This window comes from Orcinus orca, chromosome 15 (assembly GCF_937001465.1).
Source record: "Orcinus orca chromosome 15, mOrcOrc1.1, whole genome shotgun sequence".
Taxonomy (NCBI): Eukaryota; Metazoa; Chordata; class Mammalia; order Artiodactyla; family Delphinidae; genus Orcinus; species Orcinus orca.
Genome location: NC_064573.1, coordinates 87,890,107 through 87,901,730, shown reverse-complemented (window position 1 = coordinate 87,901,730; position 11,624 = coordinate 87,890,107). Strand labels below are relative to the sequence as shown.

General features: G+C 48.9%; 1 protein-coding gene across 3 annotated transcripts; it reads right to left on the bottom strand.

Moving 5' to 3' along the window:
- Window positions 1-932: 932 nt before the first annotated feature.
- Window positions 933-5,784, bottom strand: RAN (RAN, member RAS oncogene family). 3 transcript variants are annotated; one of them, XM_004276634.3, is made up of 7 exons: window positions 5,548-5,784; window positions 4,935-4,980; window positions 4,438-4,522; window positions 4,233-4,358; window positions 2,817-3,004; window positions 2,523-2,693; window positions 933-2,433 (listed from the first exon to the last, which is right to left on the bottom strand). In XM_004276634.3, the coding sequence occupies exons 1-7, from the start codon at window positions 5,748-5,750 to the stop codon at window positions 2,389-2,391; spliced, it is 864 nt and encodes a 287-aa protein (XP_004276682.2). In that variant the 5' UTR covers window positions 5,751-5,784; the 3' UTR covers window positions 933-2,388. The 3 variants fall into 3 exon arrangements, with proteins under 3 accessions (XP_004276682.2, XP_012390985.2, XP_033296542.1); XM_012535531.3 differs by having other exon boundaries at window positions 4,935-4,977; XM_033440651.2 differs by lacking the exon at window positions 5,548-5,784 and adding an exon at window positions 5,380-5,507.
- Between the last annotated feature and the right edge of the window lie 5,840 nt (window positions 5,785-11,624).

The following is an 11,624-nucleotide window of genomic DNA, read 5'->3' as shown; positions in this document are numbered from 1 at the left end:
CCCACGCGTGCAAGGCCTTGCGGCAGCGTGGATCAGGTCCGAGCCGCTTCCCAAGGCCCGCTCAGGGCGCTCTAATGGGAAGGTGCAACGGGCCAGGGCCGCCTTTCACCCCAACACGGCTCTAGGTGGGAAGCATGTGCCGCTAGTGACGTGCCCGCCCGGCAGGGCGCTTCAGACCGAGCCCAGGTTACTGTCAGGCAGGGCGCCTAGAGCTCCCACACGCCTGAAGGCATCTGAAGGCGTCCTCGATACATAACGTCACTCGTCTCCGAGGCACGACTCCCGAGTCAGACACAATTTCTTCAAGTGATGTTTTTACAAAAGGGACCAGAAATTCTCACTACCTGGCGCACACGATCAGCCAGGCAACTGGTCTTACAAGTTCAATGCGTTTTCGGCCATCTCTGCCCTTTCCTAGGTATTGAGATCGATGGGACCAAAGACCCATTCTGTGGGGTCTTAAAAACTGGCCAGGGCACATCATGAAACTGTCTTCAAAAGCACTGTGTGCTTCTACTCCGACCAATTCTGTTCTTAGAAACCATTTCTAGCTTGGCTTTCAACGGAAGGTTCCCCCGTGTTAGAGACCACATTTCAAACTGAGGGGAAAACGTCCCCATTTGTATAAACGAGACAGAAACGTATTCCCCGCAAGATAACTGAACACCAGATGATTCAGAAAATCCAGGCAAAGTAGAAGCAATGTATTTGGCAATTTTTTTCTTCCGACGAATGACGTAAATTCTCTCCCACCTCCAAGTAGCTTGCAAGATTTAACTGTTACATTTAAGATTCAGCGTATTTGTCATTCTACATGAGGTTACACACACATACCCTTCGTGTAAGTTATCTCATCCTGATCATGGGAAGAAACTTCGCATCTGTTAAAGTCTGGTTCTGAATATAGCACAGCATATACAGCAATTCAAATCTGTAAGTGAATCTATTAATGTTTATTCAATATTTTAACAAATTAAAACGCATCCAATTTTACCCTTTATATTTCAGTTCTCCACATACTGACGTGATCCTTCCCTACCTTTTTAGGTAGGAAAGTAATCATTTAAGGATAACTGGACACCTAAAGAACTTTGGTAAACTGCACTATAGTACAGTAGTACTTACATGAGCAAAACAGCTCTTATTTTGACTTCTAATTGCTACAGTATGGTGTCGATGGGATCAAACTCAGGCAAGACGGACTCAATTCATGTTTACATGTGGAAACCATAGGAACACAAGTGGTTAACCTATTGAGACTTTGGCAGTCTTGTTTCACTTCACTGAGAAGCCAATCTAAGCCCTACTTTTCTGTTGCAGCATCCTGCTGTGTCCTTGCACCGCCCACAAAAATTCTTTGTGGGGAGAAAAACCACCAAAGCTGTGATGTGTCCAATGAAATCCTTAATCTTTGACATCTTTAAAGCTTGGGAGTACTTGACAACAGCAGGTAAACGTGGAACATCTTCCTAGCATACCAACTTTACGTTAAACATGTTAACGCTGAAACAAAAGGCAAGTAAACGCACAATTTATATTCATTTTTAACAGATGAGACGTCCCTCAAGTTCCCGCAACCATCTGTATGGTTTCATCAGACTTTGAGAAGCTCTACATTAGAACATGGTTACTTTTGCCATAAAAGCAACTATAATTCTTAAGATCTCTATTTGAAACGTCTAAAACAGGTACCACTTTTATTCTGACAGGTCACACAAATCTCAAACAAGCTCTTCCCTAGGTGTGACACTACCTAGGCCAAAAGACAGGTGGGGTAGGTATTATTTTAGCCTGACTGCATTGACAGTATTTACACCTCTTAACGACTTACCGAATACAATACTGTTGACCTGTCATTTCATTTGTGTGAAATGATTCACATGTACAGAAAATTAGAAGAATTTAACCTAACAGACTTCAAATTAAGTAGTAATAGCAAAGGCAATTCAGATACTAACATGGCACAATTTTCCCTGTTAGTGGTTTTAAAATGCTCATTTAAACGAGGGATGAGTTCATTTGCTTAGATATTTGAAATACAACTTTATTCTGATTCTAAACGAAAAGGAATGGGAATGACAGTAACAAACAAGATTCCACCACTGAATATTGTGATGTGACTGTAGCAGTCTTATATTTGAAACTTAAGGAGGAAAGAACTGTGTTCCAAAACACCTAAATATGCAGGTCCAAAAAAATGAAGTTTTTTTTTTTTTTTTAACTGCCACATTCACTCCAAAGCCCATTCATCTCCTTCAGCATACCAAACATTAAGCACATGTTCTGCTTAGCTATATAATAAAGTGGCAAACACGCTGCACCACTGACATCACAGGACAGTTGCCTATAAAACTAGACTTCTGACGCTGGGCTCCAGCTTCACTTTTCTCACAGGTCATCATCTTCATCCGGGAGGGCAGTTGTCTGAGCAACCTAGACACAGAGATGAAAACGTTGTCATGCTCCAGGTGAAAACCACTAGGAACCTAGAAGCATTCACTACCGAGCCGCACACACTGTACCTCTAGATCGTGCTCGTACTGTGCTGCCAACGCTGGGTCCATGACCACCTCTGGCGGGGCGAGAGCAGGCATGGCGACGAACTCCAAGTTAGGGTCTCCAATCAGTTTTCTAGCAAGCCAGAGGAAGGGCTTTTCAAAATTGTAGTTACTTTTGGCGGAGATGTCATAGTACTGTTTAAATGAGAGATAAAATTAATTTTAAAAGCCCACACATCAAAGACGTTGATGAAGCACTTCAATGGACTTACAATTTTACCTAAGGATCATAAATCCAGTAAGCTCTAAGAAACATACCTGAAGATTCTTCTTTCGGTGGAAGACAATCGACTTTGCCTTAACCTTTCTGTCCTTAATATCCACTTTGTTGCCACACAGCACGATGGGGATGTTCTCACACACGCGTACCAGATCTCTATGCCAGTTCGGCACGTTCTTGTAAGTAACCCTCGATGTTACATCAAACATTATGATAGCACACTGAGCTGAAAGGAGCATTTACAGTAGATTAGTGTCGGCCTAAGAATCTGCTACATGGACGAAACATGCTAAGAACTATGGACTCACAGTCTCAGGCCTAACTCCAGATCAGCCACGTTTCTCTACTCATTTTCAAGATCTCTACCAATTCCAAAAATCTCAAATCATTTTAATACACAGTATTATTTAAAAGTCCATTTTACTGTACATGAAACCATGAAAGACCAGCTTACCATATGAAATCTCTCTACCTGTAATACTTCGTAAGTTCTGCCTCATCCCAAAAAAGTATCCAGTAGATCAACGATAAATCATCATTCCAGGGAACTCACCTGCCACATTCTGAGGATCTAGCAATCTACTCTTTCAAAACGTTCTTAAATGTCTGAACACACTAGGATATACTGTGCCTATTTTTAAAAGCTCAGTTAAGTCTCTATGTTGACCTGCAGAAACAGCCATGATAAAGCTGGTAAGCCACTGAGTATGCGTGATACATTAAACAGATTTTTAGGTAAAGAATGGGGGCGGGGAGGGGAGAGGAAGAATCTTTGCAGTTGTACGCACTCTCGTAAGGCAAAAGACATGGAAAGATTCCCAACGATTTTCATGGGAAGAGAAAGTCTTACATTGAGCATTTTCTTTGTTCATCTTTTTGCTGGGTATAATGAGAAGCATTTGTTTCCTTTGCACTTTTAAAATCAAGCACTCTGAAAAAAATATTCTGCAAGACCTAGTGAAATTAAAAAGAAACCGGCTGGTCTTATACCACATTTTATAAGATAGAAAGCCTAGTGCCTCTGGTCCAAGATCTGGCCAAACTGTTTACTACCTTTTTAATGGAGTGCAGAAGAAATGATCATCGACTACCATCAAAATATATACCCAAACCTAAGTTTTCAAATACTGGGGCTGCAGCAACACCTTGTCTGTTGCTTCCAGTTTTTAAATTAAGAGCCTCAACATACATCGCATCACCTCTTTCAAAACAGTGCCTACGGTGACGCAAGCATGCAATCAAATGGCACCAGACAACCTTCACAGGATCTCCTCCCCTCCGACCGAGGGTCAGCTCTCAGGAGCCAGCCCACCTCCTGAACCGAAGCGCATCGCGCAATGGCCAGTCAGCATGAGGCACGTGTCTGCCGGGACAGACCTGATGACCTGTAAGCAGCCTTGGACGGGAAGCTACAAATCCTCTCAAAGGCGGCCGGTTACGAGGCAGATACCTACCTTGGATGTAATAGCCATCTCTCAGTCCACCAAATTTCTCCTGGCCAGCTGTATCCCATACGTTGAACTTAATGGGTCCTCTGTTGGTATGGAACACAAGGGGATGGACCTCAACGCCCAAGGTGGCTGGAACATAAGCGTGGAAAGTTAGTCAGTGACCTCATCCGTCTCCCCCACGTTTTCACACATCGTTTCCCCCACGTACCTACATACTTCTTCTCAAATTCACCAGTCAGATGGCGTTTCACAAATGTAGTTTTCCCAGTACCGCCGTCACCAACCAATACGAGCTGTTGGGAAACACATCTTTGAAGTAAACACCGGAACCGGTCTCAGGACCTCGGGACTGTGAGACTGTCCCGGTGCTCTGGACCGCCGTCTCACAGGGAAGTACTCTACATGCCCCCTGAGCACACCTAAGACAAAGCATCTGAAGACAGCAGCCCCGTCCCATCGCACGAATGACCCGAACCGGCGGAGCTCCGAGCCCAGCTTCCCCGCGCGCAGGGCGGGGCTCGCCCCCTCCCCCCGCCGGTTGTCAGGGGACCGAAGGCACTGCCGCAGCACCAGCACGCTGGCCGGCGAGGCGGCCCAACGGCACCCGGCCGCGGTCACGAAGCAGAGCCCGCCGTTAAGGCCGTCCGGACGCGGGGCCCCCCTTTCCTAGGGCCGCCCTTCCTCCCGACCCCCTCGGATACCCACCTTGAACTGCACTTGGGGCTCTCCTTGCGCAGCCATCGCGATGCTACTGCGGGCAAAGGAGAAAGAAGTGAGGCCGCATGGCCGGACCCGCCCCACGTGCCCGGGCCCACAAAGGCCTCCACCCCGGAGCCCGGCAGCCCGCACCCCACCCCCACCCCGACACACACACACGCACACGCGCGCGCGGGGGCCGCGAGGGCGCGCGACGGCGATGGCGGCGAGGCGCTGCTCCCCGGCTCGGCTCCCCCGGCCGCCGGGGCCCGGCTCGCGCCCGCTCGGCGCCGAGGCCCCGGCGCGGAAAGCGCCCGGTCACGGCCCGCGGCCAGCCCGGGCCGCCCCGGCCGTCCCCCGGCCCTCCGCCCGGCCGCCCCGGCCGGATCTCTCCTGCAGCCCCGCGGCCCGGCCGCCCGGCCTCCCCTCCGCCCCGGCCGCCCGCCCGGCCCACCGCGGCTCGGGTCCCGGCGCCCTCGCGGCCAGATAGGAAGGAAGGCCCTCCTCCCGGAGCCCGAGGTCCCCACGCAGCCACCGCCTCACGGCCGCCTCCCGCCGCCGCTGGGACGCCCCGATCCCCGCCCCCGCCCCGGCACCGCAGCCCCCGCCCCAGCTCCACTACCTTCCAGAAGCGTCTCCGAGCCCGTCTGACTGAGGGCTGGAAAGATGGCGGAAGCGCAATTCAAATGCCCGGAGACGCAGCCGACGCCGGCGCGCGCCGAGGGAGGGCGGGGCAACGGCGCTGCGTCGCTCCCACGTGACCCCTCGCGCACGCGCACGCACGCCGCCCCAGCTCCGGCGGCTGTGCCCGTTGGCCTGGCGCATAGGGAGAGGTTCGCGGCGCGCCGGGCGCGGGAGGCTAGGCGGTCGCGCGCACGCACGCCGGCCCGCGGGACCACGTGCGCCAGCCCGGAGGGCGGGTTCCCGCGCGCGCATGCGCCGACGGCGACGAGGCGCGCCCAGCTGCCACCGCGGGAACAGAAGTGGAAGGAGAGGGCCGAGGCCCCCTTGGGCGGGAAACTCGCGGGGTGGCCCACACAAAGGCCCTGCCCCTGCGTACAAACACGGCACGGCGGGCCCGGGGCGGGCGCCATGTTGGGGTGCGGGCCTCCCTACCCGCCCTTCCCTCCGGCTCTTCCCCCGCGCCTCCGTCTCGGTCAGGACCTTCTGGGAAGTAAAGGAAGCAGAGACCGATGCTTTTCCCACCCTGGAAAGACGGCCACCTTATTCTTAGAGCATCTAAGTGGTCGGCAGCCTTTGTGGCCCTAATTCTGCAAACAGGATGATGAAATTTAGTGTTTCCAACCGTGGCAGCTCTTCTCATCTTAGTGACAAACCAGGGATGCAATCCATGAGTATTTAGGTTCCAGGGTCAAGGGTCCAGACAAGAACTGTTCACGCATAGAACTTACATTCTCCTGGGGCACAGCCTCCTCTCAGTATTGTCAAAGATGGAAAATGAGGTACACCTCCAGCTCGACAAGTGTGGGTTATTATCCTTCATTGGCTTTCAGCAAAGATGTTGGCCGAAGGGAGTCCTCCAAACTCACACACATCCTAAATATAGAAGGCCAGTTTGGGGCATTTGTCTGAACAGCCACGGATTCTTAAACTCATATGGTGGCCCCTCTCCCCAAGCAAGCATCCACGGCTGGCAGCAAGAGCAGACAGCTAATGGCCCCATCAGGAGAGTCAAGTTCCCTGGGAAAGATGCCACCATGGGGAGTCCTCCCAGAGCAAAGAGAACCCAAAATGACAAGGAGTTAGCTACCTAGTCCTGAGCACACTTGCAGACAAGTCTGCTGGGAACCCAAGTGATGCAAATTGGGCACAACAGATCTGAGAACCTGCCCGCTGGGAACTCAGGTCCGAGGGTCCCTAAGGACCCTCAGGCAAACACCAAGCCAACCTCGATGCCGCTGGTGGGAGTGTAAACTGGTTTGGCCACTTGGGAAGGTAGAAACATAAAACACATAAGTGTCCATGACTTATGACCTTTATAGTTCCATTTCTAGGGAGATGCCCTGGAGTTCAATTCACACATATGCCCAAGAAGACAGATATCACAATGATCACTGCAACATTATTTATAATAGCAAAAGATTAAACTTACATAAATGTCCATCAGGGAAATTTATAAATAAAATCTATTATCTAGACTATGGACTTACTGTACAGCATTTAAAAAGAATGAAGCTCATCTAATCAGCAGGGTTGGGTAGATCTCAAAAGGCTCACGTTGAGAAAAAAGAAGCAAGTTCAAGGAAGATGTGATAATAGCTTTATACAGTCTATACATAACTTTATAGAGGTTATACATATAGTATAACACTGCTTATGTTTTTTACAAATACACAGAAACCATATTAGTCCTTGAATGTAGGTTTTTAAAAATTGAGTGCAAGTATATAGACTGAGTTCTGATGGCTGTCGCTTCAAGAAATGGTGAAAAGGATTCTGATGGAACGATGAGAGGTCAACGAAGATTGTAACTTTATCTGCGATGTCTGCTTCTCTTTTTCTAAAAGGTGATTTGAAGCAAATATGACAGCCTATTAACCATTATATAATTCTGGGTGGTGAGAACACGTTTATAGCATTTTTATAGCATTTTATAGCTATAAAATGCTATAGCATTTTATAGCATTTTTCTTCCGGCAAAAATGCTAAGGGGATATATACCAAACCAAGAGTACTAGCTGTTCTAGACAGAGCTCCTGGGTGATTGGTTCGTTTGCAGTTTACAGAGGTACTTACTTGTCTCTGGCATCCAGTGTGGATTGCAAGCCGATGCTTAACCTGTAGTTTAAAAAAATGTTGCAAAAATCGTACAAGGAATTTCAGCATCCATTACCTTTGATTTCCCCAAACGTTAACATTATTTACTTGATCATTTGTCTTTACCGTCCTAGCCTGCTGTGTCACAGTATATATATCGTACATACATTTTTCTGTAGATCATATATATAGATATGATTTTTTTCCCACTGCAATGTTTGAGACTAAATAGCAAACAGGACACCCCTCTGTGTGTACTGCTTAAAACCTCAGGACATTCTGTTACATAATCGCGGCACACTTACCAAAATTGGGAAATTCATATTGTTATCGAATATCGAATGTTATCGAATATCGAATTATCAAATGTACAGGACTTAATTGGCAGTTTTCTCCCTCCTGCCCTTATCTGGTGCAGGATCCTCCAGGATTACACGTTACGTTGACCTGTCCTGCTAGTCCCTAACTTTTTTTTTAATTGAAGTATAGTTTATTTACAATGTTGTGTTAGTTTCTGCTGTACAGCAAAGTGATTCAGTCATACACATATACATTCTTTTTCTTTTTAAATATTTATTTATTTTTGGCTGCATTGGGTCTTCATTGCTGCGCGAGGGCTTTTCTCTAGTTGCAGCGAGCAGGGGCTACTCTTTGTTGCTGTGTGTGGGCTTCTCATTGTGATGGCTTTTCTTGTTGCGGAGCACGGGCTCTAGGCACACAGGCTTCAGTAGTTGTGGCGCATGGGCTCAGTAGTTGTAGCACGTGGGCTCTAGAGCGCAGGCTCAGTAGTTGTGGTTCACGGGCTTAGTTGCTCCACAGCATGTGGGATCTTCCCGGGCCAGGGCTCAAACCCATGTCCCCTGCATTGGCAGGTGAATTCTTAACCACTGCACCCCCAGGGAAGCCCCACATATACATTCTTCTTTTTTTTTTCTTTTCTGGCCGCGCCTCGAAGCATGCAGGATCTTAGTACCCCCACCCAGGGGTCGAACCTGCGCTCCCTGCAGTGGAAGCGCAGAGCCTCAACCACTGGACCTCTCTGTGCTATACAGTTGGATCTTTTTTTTGTTTTGGGCCGCACCACATGGCTTGTGGAATTATAGTTCCCCAACCAGGGATCGAACCTGGGCCCTTGGCAGTGAAAGTGTGGAGTCCTAACCACTGGACTTCCAGGGAATGCCCCAGTTGGACCTTATTGTTTATCCATTCTGTATATAAAAGCTTACATCTACTGACCCCAACCTCCCACTCCATCCCTCCCCCAACCTCCTCCCGCTTGGCAACCACCAGTCTGTTCTCTCTGTCCGTGAGTCTGTTTCTGTTTCGTAGATATGTTCATTTGTGTCATATTTTAGATTCCACATATAAGTGATATCCTATGGTATTTGTCTTTCTCTTTCTGTCTAGTCTCTTTGAATCCAGGACAGTACCTTCCTCTTTGTCTTTCATAGCCTGGACCCTTTTGCTGAGTATTTCATAGGCCCATTGCTTTGTAGAAGGTCCCTCCATTTGGACGTGTCTCATATTTCCTCAGGACTAGATTCAGGGTATGCAGTTTGGGTCGGGACACCCCAGAAGTGATGCTATGTCCTTCTCAGTGCATCTTATCGGGAGGCACAGAGTGATCTTCTGAAAACATATCAGACCATCCTTCTCCCCTCTTAACCCCTGCAATGCTTTCCTATCTATCACACTCAGATAACTGAAACCCAAGGCCAGCCAGGTCCTGCATGACCTATTTTGTACCTATCTCTCTGCCCCATCTCAGGTCTCTCTCCGTGTAATTCTGCTGTAACCATACAAACCTTTCTGAATCTTTCCTCGGCCAAGTTCATTCCTGCCCCAGGGCCTTTGCAGTTACTGGTCCTTCTGCCTAAAATGCTCTTCCTCCACATCTTTGCGTGACTAGCTCCTTCTCACCCTTCAGGGTGAGATGCACAGATCACGTGCTACTTCTTAGCATTAGCACAGAAATTGTCTTCCTTAAAATCAAAAGGGTGAGGATTGCATATGTTATTGCCATATGGCCCTTTGATCCCACAGAATGGTACAGACGATATGCTTTGACAGTCCATGAACGCATCCAGCCTTCAGAGCTGTTGTTTGTCCTACACTGGTTGGAAGAGCAGCACACTTTATACCTGAACTACTCGCCGGCGTTTTTAAATGTGATGGTTCGGGGAGTTCCCTGGTGGCCTAGAGCTTAGGATTCCGGGCTTTCACTGCCATGGCCCGGGTTCAATTGCTGGTAGGGGCACTGAGATCCCACAAGCCGCGCATCGCGGCCAAAAAAAAAAAAAAAAAAGTGATGATTTTAAAACGAGTCCACAATTCTTTGATATGTCTCCCCTCAAAAACTTGAGCTTAATTCTCCTCTCCTGGAGCATGGGCTGCGTTTAGTGACTCACTTCTAACCAATGCAGGGTGTCACAATGGACAGTGTGACTTCTGAATCTAAGTCATTGAGGCTCTGCGGCTTCCACCTTGCTCTCTGAGCTCACTCATTCTGGAAGCCGGTCACCATACGGTGAGGACAGGCACAGCCCTATGGACAGATTCATGGAACAAGGAGCTGAGGGCCCCTGCAAAGAGCCAGTAGGAGCTTGCTGGCCTGTGAGGGAGTATCAGGGAAGTGGATCTGCCAGCCCCACTCAGGCCGATGTCTTACCTGCAATTTCTTGAGCCCTGAGTCAGAACCCCGCAGTTAAACCACTCCTGAATTCCTGGAAACTGTGTGAGATAAGACCGTGCATTGTTGCTTCAAGCTATTAACTTCTAGGGTAATTTGCTCTGCAGTGATAGATAACTAACACAAAAAGTGAGGATATTTCCTGTAAAAATCCAGATACCTGGTTTCTGTTGAACATCTAGACTGGAAAGCACTGGACCTGATTTCTTGCATCGCCACGCTGTCTGGAGGTAAATACCGCTGCCCCCCACGGCTGGGGTAGACACTGCCATTTGCCTCAGACCCCAACATTCCCCATCATGTCTCCGACTTGAGACCTGGTGTCATTTGGTCACTTGTCATCTGACACCCAGCCTGCTCTACTCACTGACCTGCCTGCACCCTGAGATGTCTGAATTCACAACCTCTCGTTGAGTGAGTCTGAGACACAGTGACGAAAAAATACAGATTCATAAATTCATTCAGTTGATGTTTACAGAGCACCTCGAGGGACAAGGCACTCCCTGAGGACGGGGGCAGCGAACAAAGCAGACCCACAGGGTCCTGGGCTCACGGATCTTTCGTCCTAGAAGGAAGAACAAGACATGGACTGGCCATGTAAGTGAGATGAGTGACACAGTGATCATTGCTCAGGGGAGAAATACAGCAAGTAAAGAAGATACAGATGCCAGAGGCAGGGGGCGACAGTGAGGCAGGGTGACCAACAGCCCTCCCCTAAGATGGTGACATTTGAGCAGAGACCTGCAGGTGAGGGAAGGAGCCACACAGGTGTTGGAGGGAAGAGAATTCGGGGCTGGGGGGGGGTGGTGGGGAGGGCAGGGCAGAGGCACTGAGGCCAAGGCTGCCAGGAGACGTGCAGCTGGAGGGCACCAGCTCAGAGAGCACAGGAGGGGCTCACACTTGGCTGTATTTCTGTGTAAACTCAGGGTCTCCGCAGGAGTGCAAGGGGCCTCTTGTGTCAGGAACAACGGTTGTTTCTTTTTAGCAAGAAGAACTTTAAAAGCTGCCTGTTGGCAGTCCACAGTAGGACAGAGCCCTCTCTGTGAAAGAGGCTTTTATCCTGTGTCCCAGGTCACTTTAGGAGGGTGTAGTCTGAGGAAAGAGGCTAGGAAATGCCATAAGAAAACAGAATTATATAGTAGGGTATAACAGGGCTTCTCAGAGGTTGAGACAGGCCTGGACATTTTAGGCCTATCTACCTATCTATCTATCTGTCCATCTGTCTGTGTATC

Excerpts from the sequence above, each read along its gene's own strand:
- RAN (XM_004276634.3), bottom strand. The coding sequence starts at position 5,750 with ATGCGCCAGGCCAACGGGCACAGCCGCCGGAGCTGGGGCGGCGTGCGT. Across the intron at positions 4,981-5,547 it reads CTCGGAGACGCTTCTGGAAG|TAGCATCGCGATGGCTGCGC; the intron begins GTAGTGGAGCTG and ends CTTTGCCCGCAG. Across the intron at positions 3,005-4,232 it reads AGATGGCTATTACATCCAAG|CTCAGTGTGCTATCATAATG; the intron begins GTAGGTATCTGC and ends TGCTCCTTTCAG.